The sequence below is a fragment of the Typopeltis vanoorti genome, chromosome 21 (assembly GCF_054136105.1).
Source record: "Typopeltis vanoorti isolate ZY-2024b chromosome 21, IOZ_Tvanoo_1.0, whole genome shotgun sequence".
In the NCBI taxonomy this organism is placed as follows: domain Eukaryota; kingdom Metazoa; phylum Arthropoda; class Arachnida; order Uropygi; family Thelyphonidae; genus Typopeltis; species Typopeltis vanoorti.
In genome coordinates, this window is record NC_143569.1 from 106,893,920 (window position 1) to 106,912,056 (window position 18,137).

The 18,137-nt window shown below is 34.5% G+C and overlaps 1 protein-coding gene across 1 annotated transcript in view; it reads left to right on the forward strand.

The window, feature by feature from the left end:
- The window catches only part of LOC150095178 (uncharacterized), a 251,994-nt gene that overhangs the window by 189,670 nt on the left and 44,187 nt on the right, over nt 1-18,137 (forward strand). Inside the window, exons 10-11 of the mRNA XM_090411216.1 lie at nt 1,541-1,666; nt 14,987-15,208. Of these exons, the coding sequence (XP_090267342.1) occupies nt 1,541-1,666; nt 14,987-15,208 (348 nt within the window). The remainder of the gene's footprint in view (nt 1-1,540; nt 1,667-14,986; nt 15,209-18,137) is intronic.

Consider the following 18,137-nt stretch of genomic DNA (forward strand, 5'->3'; position numbering starts at 1 on the left):
GTCGAATATCATCTACTCCTGCTGTCTTTTTACATTTCAAGCCTTTGATGGCTACTTCAAGTATGGATATGTATTCCTGACTGCATGCCTGGTCAGTGTTTTTTATCACTGTGCTGTCATCACTGATTGTTTCATTTAGCAATTTTTCAAAGTAATTACTCCATACTTCAAGGATATCTTTTTCTACCATTTTCATGTCACCTTTATCATCTCTAACTCCTTTTACAGCACTCTTTCCTCCATTCCTAAGCTTCTTCAACAACCTCCAGAATATTTTGCCACCTTCTTGATATTTATTTTCTATATTCTTGCCAAAGTCCTCCCATGACTTTTGTTTAGCTAGTTTTACACACTGTTTAGCTTTGTTACATTTGTCTCTGTATTCTGTAAGAGTAAAAGCTGACTTATTTGCCAGGAACTTTTGATATGCTTTCTTCTTTTCCTTCACTGCCTCTTTAACTTCCTGTGTCCACCAGGGAGTTCTGATTTTTTTATCCTTGCACACAACCTCACCACATGCCTCTCTGGCAGAATCAATCAATGTTTCCTTCAGAGTTTGCCACTGAATCTCCAAGGTTTGATTCCTGTTCTCAAACTCTTTCATTTTCTTTTCAATAATCTTTCTGTATTTTAGTCTATAGTTCACATCTGAGAGCTGCTCAACTTTTATTTGCTTTAAAACTTTCTTACATATTATTCTTTTCAATATGAAATTCAATTTTATCCTGCTGAAGACTAAATAGTGATCACTTCCAATTTCAAATCCTCTGTACACTCTGGTGTCCTGCACCAGGGAGAAAACATCACTATCAACAATAACATAGTCAATGAGACTTTTCTTATTCCTAGCCTCTTCTCTCCATGTGAATTTGTGCACATTTTTATGTTGGAACATGATGTTAGTCCATGTCCTGAGCAGAATTCCAACAGATATTTGCCATTATTATTAGCTTTGCTCTTTTCTCCAAATTTTCCCAAAATATTTTTGTATGTCTCACAATCATTTCCTACTCTGCTATTTAGATACCCAACAAGGACCAACTTTTCCTTTTTCATTGTGTCAATTGCTTTTTCTAAAGCCTCAAAAAATTCCTCCACTTCTACCTTAGTAGAACCTTCTGTGGGACCATAGGCACAAATAAGTCTCATTGTCCAGTTCCCCATTCTCATATTTGCCCACATTGTGCACCACTAGTCACCTCAAATTCCCTATTTGCCACTTTTTGATATCTTTCAGCCATCCGTGCTCTTATCAAAAGTGATAGTTATATTACAGCATTTGTTTTTGTTGAGGTTGGTCTTCTTATAGAGGGAATGTGTGATGTGTTACTAGAGGTACACATGGTGTCTTTGTAACTTCAACACTTGAAATAAAAATTGCCCATCTAAAGCCTAATTTGAAATGCAACATTTCTCTTCAAGGTTTTCATAACTTTGAGGAGTTTTGCTATAGTACAAGTTCATATTTTTGCAAAAAAGTAATGTTTTTGTATATTATTTTTTTTATAAAACTTATTTTGGGGAAAAAAACTTATTTCAGACTTCTTAAGAAATCCAGATGGAACAGCATTAATTACCACAGAAACAATTCCAGTGAGCAGTAGCACAGACTGGCAAGCAGCTTTTGGGTTTAATCAGTGTCAAAAACTGCAAGATGATGATTTAGGTAACTAACTTAATTCTTTCAGTATATTAGTATATTTACAAGTAAATTTAGAAATATTATTGCAGCATGTGTTCAGGCCAAGGCCTTCATTTTGGTTGTCCTTTTGTATGAACAATTCAGTTTTTAAATATTTATTAAATATTTGTCTTTTAAATGCTGAACGTTGATGCAACCCAGCCATTTGTTATTAACTATTGCAGTTTCATGTCAAAGAATTCCGTGAGCTTTATTCATGTCTTTAGTTACAAACTGTTATAATTAATTTAAATTTATAAAAAGTTGAAAATATCTGAAGTTTTTGTGACAATGTTGACTCTAGTATTGTACTACTGATTGTTGCAAAGAAACGTGTTGGGCTTAGGTTTTAATCCTGGGATTGTCTCTTTTAGGATATACACAAAAGGTAAGTGATTCTTGGGACACAAGCAATAGTGAAGATGACAGCCATTATAGTGCAGTTGGAAGAATGATGCAGCATTTGATGAAAAGATCTCAGCTCAGTTCTAAACTGAGCTGTGGGATCTTTTCAGATAACCTGCAGAACAGTTATCTGAAAATACAGGGGATTTTTCAGCTGAATATTGGATTTGCAAAATGAAAAACTTTCTCTACCAAATGAAGATTTGGTAGAGCCTTCTGTTGTATCCAGATGGCTCTGTTACATCATCCATAAAAAAAGCGTCTTTTACTTCATACTTTTCCTCAAATGCAAACATAGATGAGGAGCATAATAAGTCCATCTGAAGTGATCCAAATATAGAAAATAAGTTTCTTTGACTGAGGAGCTAAAACTTTCGTCATAAAAAAATAAATAAATGAATGAATAAAAAGATTTGCAGGTTGAATGAATCTGAATTTGGAAGTGGTTCATAAGATTATACATAGGAATTTCATGCCCTGCTTGCTAAGAGAACATTATGGCCAGTCATGTTGTAGGTTAAATGCAGCTGTAGGTTAACATAAAAAGTTTTTTTTTTTTTTTAAGTGGTTAGAATAAATTAGATTTGTATAGTTGGGTGGTGCACTGATCTCAAAATCCATAGGATAAGAACTGCAAAAGAAAATACTCAAGTCTGAAAGTATATTTAATAAACATATGTCATACTTAATTATGTGGTATTCCCCGAAGTACTAAAAATGGAATCATGTTCACCCTGTCACTGCACTTAATAACTTGAGGAATTCCTAGCGTTTAGAATTTTATTCATCTTCATCAGTGGTTCTAACAGACACTGAAGTACCCTTGAGCTTCCAAGTAACCTTGGTTTTCCTGACCATAATTCTAGGACAAGATGGTTAGCTCTATGCCCATGAGTATTCTTTGTATGTAAGTTGCTAATGTTCTCCTGGCCACAATGCCTGATTTTGAGATGAAAAAATCCAAATTTCCTCCTGGAAATTTGGATTTTTGATCCCACCTTCATATGAGACCGGCTAACTCACCCTCACTTGAACATTCCTGATAAAAAAAAAATTTAAAAAAAGGTCCTTTGTATTCTAGACAGCATTCAAACCCAGGTCTACCCAACTGAAGGGCTTTGTATATACTGACTGTGCTATGGGGACTTTAGAACTTTATTAGCTGTCTAATTTCAGCACTGAACTTAACTGGTAATTATTCTGATTATAGTGAAATAAATATTTTTTTTATTATTATTATTATAAAAATGACATATAAGTTAAATATATTATTTGTTTCTTCCAAAAGTATTTATAGTAACCAGTTTAAGGCTTTAGTCAAAACAAAATGATGGTAACATGATGGAATCTCATGCCAGCTGAGACGACATCGTCCAGTAACAAAACTCTCCAGTTTTTGTCAAAGAACAAGAGCTTGGCTACTGGAATAAACTCAACATCAGTAGAATTCAATATAGGTATCATCAGTGTAAGGTGTATCGATGAGGGGAGTGAAATTAGCAGAACTATAGAAGTACCAGATTGATATAATTGGTGTTGCTGAAATAAAGAATACAAGACATTATATTCAGACAGTAGTGATCAGGGAAATGAAGGAATAGCTATGATATTAACACAATGATAATTGGAGGAAAATGGGGAATTGGACAAAGGTTCTACTAACAAAGAAATGGAATGTTTTTTTCAGTTAGAGAAAGCAACAGACATAATGAAAAGGAAAGATTAGACCTTGCCGATCAAAACAACAGCCTAGGAATGGAGTGGCATATATGCAGAAATGTTTTAGGAAAATTTGGGGTAAAAAAAAGCAAAGGTAATAATAGTGGAAAGTACCTGCTGGATTTCTGTTTCAGAATGTTGACTAGCCATTACTAATATCACATTGAAACAAAGATGTGCATATATTTGCATGGAGAGAAGACAAAAAAAATAAATAAGAAAAGTCTCATTGAGTTTACGTGTTTATTCTTGTGTTTACGTGCATTTATCATTCGGTAATATTGATATTACTATATTGATATCTTCGTTCCATTCTGAGTCGCATGATGAAATCTCATGCCATCCCACCTGGGATGTAAATCATCCCAGCATATCCACTACCTGCCCATTAGTCACTTAGTTGCCATCTCAGTTATCAGATCAGTTGCCACAGTATTGCAGTGCTTGTGTTCCCATAACCCTTATTTTACTTGATAATAACTTCCCAAAGTGCAGAGTAGTGATGCTGGCAATTCAGATACCAAAAAGAAGTCATAAAGTGCTTCCTTTAAGTTAAAAGGTGAAAGTTCCAACTTCATAAAGAAAAAAAAAAACTTATGTTGAGGTTGCTAAGATTCCATTCACATTCCCATAATTTTTATTACAGTATATTGTTATAAATGCTCTATTTTATTATTAGTTGTTAATCTCTTACTGTGTCTAATTTATAAATTAAGCTTTATCATAGGCACGTACGTATAGTATATATATACAGAATATACCTATAGTATGTATAGAGTTCTGCAGTTTCAGGTATCTACAGTAGTCCTCCCTTATCCACAAGGTCTTGGAATGTATCACTTGTGGATAAGGAAGGACTACTGTAGTGACTGCACTGTATAATTCAGAATATCAAATTCCAGATGATTGAGTAAAGCTCATAGTACTCACATATAAAAAAAAGAATTATAACCTGAATGTGAGAATTACAGTGAAATTTCCTTACTGAGGATTCCAGATAAGATTTATATAAGCATACTTGAGAGGAGACTAAGAAAAATTATGGAAAAGAAATTTAAAAGAACAAGTTAGGTTCGAGCTTCCAAATTTGGAAGCTTGAACCTAGCATGGAAGCTATCTTAGCTAACCTAGCTTGAAATTTGGAAGCTATTTCATGCCAAATTTGGCATGAAATAGCAATAAAGAGACCAAAGCTATGAAAATTATAGAGCTGCATCCCCAATGGTGAACCTATAGAACAAGTATAATATTTCAGCTATTTAGCACAGTTTTTAATGAAGGTGAGGAATAAGATATGGAAATAAACAACAGAATAAGCAAAGCTGGTATGGTGGGGAGCCTTGAATAAATTTATATGGATTAATAGAGAAATGAGCCAAAATACTAAACTAGCAGTATACAAGACAATGTTCAAACCAGTTTTAAATTGTGGATCTTTATTAGAAATAAAGCACTTCATCAACGATTAGAGACCACAGATGTGAGAGTTCTGAGAAAAATTAGGGAGTGAATAGATTGTATAAATAGCAGAATCATATTAAAAAATGAAGATATTAGGAAGGAACTTCACATTGTTAGCGCTCAAGAACGTGAGCAAAGCTAATGTGGTATTGCCAGAATAAGAGAAAAAAGACTACTAAAGCAAGTGTTTTTCATGCCAAATGGCAGGAAAAAGATGCAATGGAAAACTAAGATGTGTGGATTTGATTCAGTCAAAAAGTCCCTTAGAAGACCACAGTGTTAGATATAATATTGGAGTGCTCACAAGTAATAGACTCATTTGGAGAAAAATTGTTTATATAAGATTCTGTCCTGTCAGGTGTCTTCTCCCTCCAGGAGATTGAATACCATGCGTCTCCACCATGTCCTATTCTGCGCCTCTCTGCTGCATTCCTCATATGAGACGTAGGTCCAGTCTTCTATATTTTTTATCTACTCCAGTCTTTGCCTTCCTCTCTTTCTCTTTCTCTCAACAGTTCCCTCAAGAAGTGTCCTTTGAAGTTAGTATGTCTCAGAATATGTCCAAAATATCTGACTTTTTTCTTTTTAATTTCTTTCATCAGGCTCCTGTTTACGCCTCCCATCTCTAGTACCTCTTCATTTGTCTTTTTGTCTTTCCATTATATTCTCATAATTCTTCGCAGCATCCACATTTCAAAGACCTCCAGTTTTTTCACACTCAGATTGGAGAGTGTCCATGTCTCTACTCCATATAATAATGAAGACCATATGTAGCATTTGGAGATTCTTAGTCTTGTTTTCAGATTTAATTCTCTAGATGTTAGTGGATTTTTCATCTTGTTGAAAGTTGACCTTGCAATTTCAATCCTTTTTCTAATTTCATCTTCTATCCTGCCATTTTTTGTGATCAAGTGTCCAAGGTATATGTATTTTTGCACCTGTCCTAATTTATTTCCTTTTATATTGATGCATATTTTTGGTATTTTCTTTTCTCTTGAAATTATCATGATTTCTGTCTTTTTAAAGTTGAAATTGAGGCCATACTGTTCGCTGTACTTGAGGGTTTCATCTATAAGAGTTTTGAGGTCATATTTGTTTTCAGCTAGAAGAACCGTGTCATCTGCATATCTTAGGTTATTAATATTTCTGCCCCATACAGTGATTCCTTTGAGGTTACTAATTTTATTAAATATTTCTTCTATGTACAGGTTAAAGAGAATCGGAGAAAAGACACAGCCTTGTCTCACACCTTTCTGAACTGGGAATTCTTCTGAGGTGTCTATTTATTCTCAAAGATGCAGTCTGTTCCAGTAAATATTAGTTAATAGCCTAATGTCTTTTCCATCCATGCCTATTTTTGAAAGGATTTCAATTAATTGTTCATATTGGACATTATCGAATGCCTTTTTTATAATCTATAAAGCAGAGGTACACATCTTTTTATTTTTCTAGATATCTTGCTATGATGGTTCTGACGTTGAAAATACCTTCTCTTGTACCTACATTTTCCTTGAAGCTACTTTGTGTATCATTTATTTCTATGTTTATTTTTCTTTTTCTGTCAAGAATAACATATAAGAGGACTTTTGATACTTGACTGATGAGGCTGATTGTCCTGAACTCTTCACATCTTGTAGCTTTTGTTTTTTTGGGGAATTGGAACGAAAATTGAGTGATTAATATCTTTGGGTAGAAATCCAGTCTCATATATTTTATTGCATAATTTTGTTAGAAATTTCAGTCCTCCTTCATCGAGAGCCCTCAGCCATTCTGCCAAGATGTTATCTATTCCTGCAGCTTTATGTGGTTTTAGTTTTCTGATGGCATTTTCAACTTCACAGAGTAAAATGGATGGTCCTTCTAAATCAGTCTGTTCAGGAATATTATCATTTCTTTGTTATTCATATAATTTCCTTGTGTATTCAATCCATCTTTTCATGATTTCTCTTTTTATCCATTAGAATATGGTCTCTTGAGTCTCTAATGACACTTGCATGGTTTGCTGTATTTGTCCTGCTTGTCATTTCTCTGATCTTTTCATGCATTTCTCTGCTTCTGTGTTTTCTATCAAGGTTTTCTATATCTATACATTTATATTTAATCCATTCCTCTTTGACTTTCCTGCATTATTTTTTTATTTCTTTATTCATGCTTTTATATTCAGGTTTGTTCTTTAACTTTTTCTTTGTTCCATGTCATTATTTTTTCATTCATCCAAGGTTTATTCCTTTTCCTTTTTAATTGTGGGAGTGTATTTTTGGCTGCTTCATTGATGATATTCTTGAATGTTTGCCAGTTCATGCTAATTTCATCAATTGGTGTTCTATTTTCAGTGCGAGTTGAGGTGTCAGACTTGTTAAGGGATTTTGTGAATTCTTTTATAAAGCAGTCTTTAACTTCTTGATTGTTAAGTGAGTCTGAATTATAAGTTTCTCTTATGAATGGTTGACTTGGTATCTTAAGTTTTATTTTGATTTTTGATCACTGGGTTGTGGTCCAATCCCATGTCTGCTCCAGGATATGTTTTTGTTTGTGTTATTGCATTTTGGAATCTTTTGCTTATTATTATATAGTCAATTTGGTTTCTATAGATGTCCCCAGGGCTTTTCCAGGTATATAGTCTTCTGGCAGGATGTTTAAACAGTGTGTTGGCAATTATTAGGTCATTGGTTTCACAGAATTGAATTAATCTTTCACCTCTTTCATTTCTGATTCCAAGCCCTTGGTTTCCCATGCAAAATGAGATTTTTTCTGAACTCACTTTTGCATTTAGGTCGCCCATCATTATAATAACATCATCTGACTTAGCACTGGAGATTGCAGTTCGGATGTCTTCATAAAATTGTTCCAACTCTTCATCTGGGTGACCTTGGGTTGGCGCATTTGCTTGGATAATATACAGGTTGAATGGTTGTGCAGTTATTTTGGCTGTTATGATTAATACTAATGTAAACTTAATCATGTTGTAGTCACAATAGCCTGTTTTCGTTTCGGAGTACCCCTTTTTTATAATGTCATTGTATTTTTACTCAAATTCTAGGGCATTACTTATGTTTTATAAGAATAGATATATGAAGAATATGTAGGGGGAGGGAAGGAAGAAAAAAAAAAGAACCATACATACCTTTGTGGTTCTTTTTTCATTGTTGGAGGAAGGAAGTATGACTGAATGGAAGTGGGGTTTGAGAGATGTGGGAGAATTATTGGTGAGACAAGAGTTATGTGAACTTTTTGGACTTTTTTGAAAAACCCGGGTTTTTTTATACTTTTTAAATTATTAACGATGGGCAGAAAATACTTTGGGATGGTGATGAACATAGCTATGCATTATGGGAAGGGTCTCTACCCAGCCAGTTTCGACCTTTATTGACGTCTCATCAGTGGGAGCCAGACCAGAAGCAATATGAATGTCGAAGTAATGCAGAAGTCTTATTTCTATATGCAAATAACCAAAAGGTGATGCATCTTATTACTGAAATACTCAGGATTAGAGATAGATGTTGAAAGATTTGCAAGGGGGTGCTTAAGAATCAAATCTATATAACTGAGAGGAGACCTCCACATAGCCTTCAAAGGAATGCGGAGAACCGACCTGGGCTTCTGACCTTATGTCCAATCCTCACCTTCTCACGGTGCACCCAACCTGTTAGGTATCTACTCGGATACTGAACTGACAAGAATTTGCTTGCAGTTTGGGATTTAGCTGACCAAATTGTATTCTTATTGGCTTAAAGAAAATTTCAAATGATGGTACAACATGACAGAATTTCATGCCGGCTGGGGCATCGCCTGGCTAAACAAGTCCCCCGTTGTTTTCACCAGGGAACCAGAACAAACAGCGAAAAGTTAGCTACTGGACAAATCCTAAAAGCCAACTCAACATCACCAGCTAGCTGAGGAATTGGATAAGTACCAGATCGATATAATAGGGGCGACTGAAACAAAAAAAGGCAAAAACTGGTGAGATCTTTCTGAGCAATAAATACAAAATGTTATATTCAGGCAATGACAATCAAGGAAAAGAAGGAGTTGCCATGGTATTCAACACTAAATATGATGCTAATCTTTTTGAATGGCAGGCAGTCTCAAGTAGAGTGATGTTGGCAAATATGAGAATGGGGAACTGGACAATGAGATAGGTAGGATATTGGCTGCCTGACAGATACTAGCAAGTCGTGTATGGAGAAATAGTGCCTCAGAAAAGAGAGTGACTAGTAGATACAGAGATCTGTTCTTCAGCCAATGCTTCTTATAAGTCTCTCTAACTTTGCTGCTAATACAAAGGCAAAATTAGGGAGACTTAGTCTAAGAATTGATCAGAGTTGATGATATCTTGCTTGTATATTCTTAGAGAATGTTTGAAGATGCTGCTTGTTCCTTGATAGATTGTTTGTTGAGTCTTTCTGTGAGGAAAATTCTAAAGGTGAGGAAAGAGGATAATATAGGGCCACTACACAAGAGCATAACCATGACAGAGGTTTGCAATTAGGTATCAGTCTATAGATCAACCGATGTGGTTACAGAATCATGAGGATGATTGGGCAAGATATGAGGTCAAAAAGGCATAGAATCTCCATGATAACAGACATACACTCATAAAGGGAGTTCTTGATTTATTAATTTGTAATGGATAAGGTATAATCATATCAAGAATAATGATGTAATTTTTTTCATGTAGTACTATCATATCCTGTACACCCCTTGAGGGTACATGGCAGGAATTTGATGATGATGATGATATATATGTAGACACAGAATGAGGCAGTCTGTCAAATACCTTTATGAAGATGTTAGTGTGGCAAGAATGGATAACAAATAATGAGATAGGTAGATGGAGAAACAGTGCCTCAGAAAAGAGAGTGACTAGTAGGTACAGAGATCTGTTCTTCAGCCAATGCTTCTTATAAGTTTCTCTAACTTTGCTGCTAATACAAAGGCAAAATTAGGGAGACTTATAAGAAGTCTAAGAATTAAACAAAGTTGATGATATCTTGCTTGTGTATTCTTAGAGAATGTTTGAAGATGTTGCTTGTTCCTTGAGTGGATTGTTTGTTGAGTCTTTCTTAGACTCAACAAACATTGATATAATGTCCCATTAACACTATGTAACTGTAGCGTTTTCAATAGCTTCTTTCTTGGCACCTTGTCTTATGCCTTTTCCAGATCTACAAATCTTAAATACTGATCTTTGTTATATTCCCATGATTTCTCAACTATTTGTCGTAAAGTGAAAATCTGATCCAGCAGCCTCTATTTGGCCTGAATCCAGCTTGTTCTTCACCAAGCTTTTCTTCCAAACCATTTTTGATAAATATGGATATGAAGAATTTCTAAAAATAAGAAATAAAGACATCAAGAAATATAACAACCTTTCAAGTTCTAATTCCCAGCCACAATTTTTTTGTAGCACCGCTTAAAATTATTATATGAAAATATGATATTGTCAAAACATGAGGTTGATATGTTTCCTTATAAACTCGCCCTTCTAAAGAAATTGCTAGCATCCCATTCTCTCTCTCTACTCTGTAATTTTATGTAAATGGAAAAACTAGTCATTATGGAGATAGGCCGGGTTAATTGGTCCTCATGATAAAATTTAATGGAATAACTACAGCACAAAGAGGAATAACCTGCTGATTAATTATTTCTCTTTGTGTTGTAATTAATCTATTAAATTTTATTATGAATGTAAAACCAGTACCTAAGCCTAAATAGACTTAATTGCAACTGTCCTGTCCTGTCCTGTTTTGAATGCTGGCAAATACAACCACCAAAAAAATAAACATCCTGCTTAGGGGGGAAATATATAATTTCCTGGACATAATTAACAAGGAAAAAACTCAGACCATTACTTCCAGTGTCCTCCCCCCCCTCCCCAGATACATGGATTACCAAAACTCTATTAAACCCGATAAACCTTTCTGGCCAATAATAGATGCTATGATTACCCCAATTCACAAAATTTTGATTCCCTCCACCCAATTACTGTCCATACCTCTTCTTATATAAACGGTTCTACCCATTTCAAATCTTTGATCCAAAATTTCATTTTAAACAGTTCAGTTAAACATGGTCAGTTTTGGCATTACATCTCTCTTCACCAATATTTGCCACCTGTTTATCGTTAATTAAAAATGTCCTCAGTGGTGCAAAGAGCATGCATGGCACTTTTGGAAACTTGCAAAGCTATGATATGGAGCAGCAAATCATGCTACACCCTCTACCAAGCAGATAAATGGATGTGGCAGATGCCTGGTGAACGTTTCTTACCAGAGTGCATAACCCCAACTATGAAATTTGGAGGTGGCGGTGTAATGGTATGGTCCTGTTTTTCCTGGTTTCACCTCTGACCTCTGTAGTGCCACGAACATTGAACTCCGAAAGATATCTGGAATACTTATTTCAGTAAAGTAATGCTGTGAGTAGGCATATTAATTAAAATTATAATAACGGAATTATCTCACGTAAGATAACTAAAAAAATCATTAAATTTCCTAACTTATTTAAAAAATATATAATATATTGCAATTCTTTCTGTAATAGTTCATCTGAAGAACAAAAGCAGTGGGCCCGATGAACCGGTGTTTTAATAGTTCCCGCCTTTTTACTGTGGTGATGAGATTCAGCATGGATATAATGGCCTGTATGAGTCTTCTTCCTATAGACTGAGAAATGTAGGTTACCATCTGGGTGGCAAAGAATTAAAAGATCTAAAAAGGCTAACTGCTTATTTACTTCTAGGGTGAACTGGATCCTTTGATGAAGTGCATTTCATTTAGAGAGAAACTGTTGTAATTCATCAAAAGAGCCATTCCAGATAGCAAAAATATCATTTACATATCTGAACCAATGAGTAGGTCTAGGTGTAATGTTGTCAAAAATACGTTGTTCAAAGTGGTCCATAAAGAAGTTGGCAATAGTAGGAGAAATAGGATTGCCCATTGCTGTTCCTTTGATTTGTTGTTAAAGAAAAAATAACCAAAATGTATTACAAAATCAAATATTTTAACAATGTCTGAAGGAAATTCTTGTTGCAGTAATTCAATGCTGTCAGATAAAGGAACATTTGTAAATAATGAAACAATATCTAAACTAATCATAATGTCCGAAGCATCCAAATGAAGATCCAAAATTTTATTTTTGAAATCCAAAGTATTTTTGATATAAGTAACAGTTCTTCCAGTTGAAGAAGTGAGTAAATTCAATATAAATTTCGAAATTTTATAAGTGGGACAACCTATGCAATCTACAACTGGTCTTAACGGAATACCTGGTTTATGAAATTTTGGAAGACCATGCAATCTAGGTGGACAACCAAAGAAAGTTTTAAGTTTTTTCTTTTGATCTTCATCCCGTGTAGATACATTATCTATAAGAGAATTAAGTCTTTTTAATTGACTCCTGGTAGGATCCTATGTGAGGAGCCTGTAAGTTGAATAGTTGGATTGTGCTTCAGATGAACTATTACAGAAAGAATTGCAATATATTATTTCCTCTTTTTTATCTATTGGATATAAGAATTATTTCATCAAACTTTGAGTAGTTTTGATATATCTTCATCTTCAAATACAGAAGAATTAACATGTATTCCTATCCCTAATGTGCAAGGCATTAGTGAATACATAGAAAAGTTTTAAAACCACTAAATATTTTTGTTGCCTTTCGACCGATCAGAAAAATTTCCACCTTTCTCACTTCTCCAAAGGACAAGCTTCCACATCTCAGTTATCCAGGTGTCCACCAGATTCCTTGCTCTTGTGGCTTATCTTATTTCGGACAAACAGGAAGATCTGCTTTTATTCAGCTAGAAGAACACAAGTCTTATATTCAATACCTTGAGCCTGAATTGGTCTGGACTTGCAGAATGTGCCATCAATACTAGACATAGAGTTCATTTTAACAAGACAAAAGTTCTTCACAAAAGACAGTTCCTCATGGAATGGATTTATAAAGAAACACGTGAATGCTTCACTATCCTAACTTAAACAGATCTGGTGGTCTACATCTATCCCTTTGTGGGAGATAAGACTTTTTAAATCAGCTAATCTTTCCTAACTTTTTAATTGTATATATATATATATATATATATATATATATATTATATTATAATATATATATATATTTATTTATCTATTTTTTTTTTTTTTTAAATAAGTTAGGAAATTTAATGACCATTTTTAGTTATCTTACATTAGCTACTTAGGTGGTGCCTTTTGGAATTGTCAGTTATTGTTTAATTACCTTTTTGCATGTACTGAAGATGCCTGTGATACTCAGGTGAAAATTCTACTAATAAATAATATTTTACATGAGTTAATTTCGTTATTATAATTTTAATTAATCTGAACATACTGGACAATGGAATGTTGCCCTCTTTTTCACATTTCTACAGAACTGACCATTGTCTCTTTCAGAACACAGTGCATTGTATCATAAGGCTGCTGTAACTCGTGGTTTGTGGACATGAACACTTGAGTATCTTCTACAGAGTCCTGATCACAATTCTGTTGAACATCTTGGAATGAGCTGGATGAACTATTACATCAGGTGAGGTCAAGGGACGTCCTCCCAACAACTGTTCATGATATCATTACATGCCTACAGGAAGAATGATCCAAAACGTCCATTGATCACTATCATACCCTTGTGGAAAGTATGCCCTGTAGGATTGCCACTTTCATTGCATCAAAAGGAGGTCCTACATTTGATGCAATTAAGGGTGGGTGCCATGGCTGTTTGTTCCTCACACTATGATTTCTTCTTTCCAAGAAAGAAGTGTATTCTTCTCACACATCCAGAACCCTCTCAACAGATTACAGTAATTCTATTACTATTCCTTATATTTGGACACCTCAGAAAAATAACCTTTTCTGCTCCCCTAAAGACCAGCTGCTACCATGCTTCTCAGTTCCAAGTGGTAGATGATTATCATCACCTTGTGTGAGACCCACATTCTGCTTATTGGTGGTCTGAAATCCTAGCTTGAAAAAATTTTCAAGCCAGGATTTCTGTTATGAACTTCTGAAATCAAAATTTTTGGATTATGCAACACTTATCCCACCCATTGTATTAATACCAATGTACAAAAGGTTCCCAACCTTTTGTGGGTGGGATTCACATAAGAAGCATATATAAACTTCCTTGTACTTGCAGTTTGTTTTCTTATGAAAGATCTAAATCAAAATCTATCAAAATGAAAAATCTGCTAGTATCTGTTGGAAGAACTTGAAAAATACATCTATAGCCAGATCGAACATACTTGTTCAGCAGTTAATCTTAAAAACCAACCTAATATGGTTATGTAAAATTCCTTGAGATATGGAAAACTGTTCACTTTTTCAAATCACATCACTAAGAAGTGAGTTGAATAGAAGGATGGTCGTCCACTCTACCATACAATGCAAATCATCTGCAATATTTGCAAACATCCATGCCACAGTGAGATTCAAATCAGCGTCCTGTTGGTTTGAGAGCAGAGAGCTATCAACTCAGTCAACAAGTAATATGATGTGATCATAATTCTCCATGGCTATGACCAAGTCATTATACTTAAAGAAAATTAATTATTTCCATATCTCATCAAATACTGTAATTAGCACTCTGAAACACACCAACTTTGCTATCGTTTTGGAGTATCTTGATTAACGTTAAATTTAATGCAATAAATACAATCTGTTATTAATGCATTACAATTATATCATTGCTTATATATTTATGTAGGATTTGACCCATGGGATGAATCTTCCAAAGGATTAGCAGATTTGTTAAAAACAGAAGCAAATAACAAAAGTGATTGCAAAAATTATCCTCCTGGGTTTAGCAGTCATAATCTTCCCAGCTCGTTATACATGCCAAATCAAAGGGTAACTTATCCGCCTCCTGGTTTTACAGCTAACAATACTAGACATCATAATGTACAGAATTTTTCATTTGAGAGATCAGGTATGGTTTAATTTTCTTTTCCTTTTAATTAAAGTATGTATCTTCTTTCCATATATCAATCTCGGCAACACACTCCAATATCATCGTCCATTATGAACTTTCAGTTTCAGTAATATGCATACCATCACCTACAGACATTCACCTTAATATGCTATTTATCACCAAACCACAACTCTCACCTGCTACAACATCTCACCTCAACTTTCCACATTTCATCTTCCATGGGATATCATCAGGTTTGATATCCCATGATAAAAGTTACCTCCATTGGAATCTCCTTTATATGTTCTGCTTTGGCTCAAGATTTCCATACCTCATTTTATTCCCTTAATATCTTGCCTTTAGAGTTCTTCAAACTCTGATGACTTCACCTTTTCAATTACTTTTCAATCTCTAAAAGTAGATTACATACACTCAAATTATTTTACAAGTTATGATATGCTTCTGAATAAGTCCAACATGAGTCTGCAAGATTCCCTGACTAAATTATATCATCATCATCATATTCCTGACATGTACCCTCAAGGGCTATACAGGATATGTTAGTACTACATGAAAAATTTACATCATTACATTATTCTTGAAAGTTTATTTTTTCACTTGGTTAGAATATAATAAATTTAGTTTAATCCTTTATCCAAGTGTGAGCAAACTGGGGTGAGGTGTTGTACCACCTCACCTTTGTTCATTTCTCCAAATTTTCTCCAAATATATGTATATAGATAGATACTTGTTGTTGTTGTTGTGCCCAATGTATTTCTACAACCAACAGATAACACTAATAATAGGACTCTAGTGTTGATGTATAATTTTATTTTAATTTTTTTATTTATTTATTTTTTCTCACCAGAGGTCAGGCCAACAATTGTTGTAGCGGTTGGTCAGTATCTTTAACAAACCAGTTTGAATGTAGTGTAGCTTGTTTTCTGTGTATAGTTGTATGCTCCAGAAGATGACATTGACATAAAGGTCGAAACGTCAAATGTAGATTTTAGTTATATTAAACTAAAGTTTTTATTCAAACAAGGTAGTTGTCTCCATAATTTTCAAAAATGTAAAATATCTAATACGCATTCGATTCAAATTGTTATTTTATTTTTTCCTTGTGAAAATCAAAACCCACAAGCAAGCTGCACAAAATTGCACTGCGGGCCGTGCTTTGGACAGCCCTGGTGTAGATGATGTGGTTGGCTGTAGTCGGTGGAGATGGAGAGTTGTAAAGTAGGTGCCCTCCCTTGATGAGTCTTTGGACTCCTTGGAGCTGTCACATAATAATAAATATCATGAAGGTGGCAAAATCTTATGTGGAGTCTATCAAAAAAAAAAAAGCTTAGAAAATGAAGGAGAGAGTACTGTAAAAGGAATCAGAGATAATAAAGGTGACATAAAAAGAAATATGAAAGAACTTATGGGGGAAATGTAAGGATTAAAGCTAGATAATGGGAGGAGACCTTCAAACAGCCTTTAAGAAATGTAGAGAGCCAACAGGGTTTCTGACAATCAATCCTAACATACAGTGCATTCCATTCATAAGTATTCACTTGTTACTGAAAGAAAGCAGCTAGGCTGGTAATTTGGGATTTAATAACCAATCTGTATTCTGTATGGGCTTAAACCAAAAGACAATGATCGTACAAGAAGAAGTTGTGTCATACTAGTATGGGTGTTGCACAGTTAAACAAGATTAACTGTTTTTGTGAGGGAACTAAAGCAAACACTAAAGAGCCGGCTGATGGAACAAACCATAAATCAACATCAGCAGAGTTCAAGAAAACTATCTACATAAGCAATATCAACTGAAAAGAAGAGGAATGGTAAAAGAATCAGAGAAGTAATATAGTGACATAAATGGTGTTGTTACTGAACAAAAACCTGTGATTCTTCAAAATAACAAATGCAGATGATATATTCAGACAATAATGATCAGATAATAGTCATAGTTCCACTTCTTTAGCTTGTTTTTCCATCCACTGCTTGCTGGATATAGGTCTTTCTTTCTCTCTCTGTCCACCCCCATCCCAACCACAAAAAAAAAAAAAAAAAAAAAAAAAAAACTTTCCAATTCTCTCTCTGTGTGTGTCTTTAACCAATGTCCACCAACTTATATTCTTTGACCTATTCCCTTCTTCATATCCACAAACTGCTATGTGCACATTTCACCTGTCAATATAATTAATAAGGCCAACCCATCTCTATTTAGAAGCTTTACAATAGTTCACAATATCCTTTACTCAAGTCATCTCTTTAATAATCATTATTATTTTATATACTGGTGTCTCCATGGTGTCAGAAGACTCATTGCAGGAGACCCTATATTGACACACTAACCATTATTCACACAATACCTATCATACCTCTCCTTAAACTCATTCATAGATGAAGTGCTCACAACCATCTCTGACAATGCATTTCACTCATTCACCAGCTTTCAAGCAAAAAATGTAGTCCTCGCATCCTTCTTAACGACACTCTTGCACAATTTCTATAGGTGACTCCTTGTTCTCTCCCTCCTGCACTGTACCAAAAAAAAAGTCATCAGCATCAAATTCCTGCCATGTACCTTCAAGGGATTTACAGGATTAGATAGTACTATATGAAAAGTTTACATCATTTACAATTTTCCTCCAAATTGGCCTGTTATTTATCAAGACTCCAACATTATCAGATCTTATATTTCTATCGTTTAAGGCAGGGGCCTGCATGCGGCCCAAACGTGCATTTTTGGAGGCCCATAAAAGGTTGACCATTCTTACATGGCATGTGGCCAATATCTTGAATTATTTAAATAATACATTTTATAATATGAATAATAAATTAAAAATAATTTTAAACCTATACTTCGTGATATCACCGTGCAACTTGGTGCGAGTCAACCATGTGAGTTCATGAGTGGGGAAATGCGACTTCATCCGACACCAACCAAGATTTT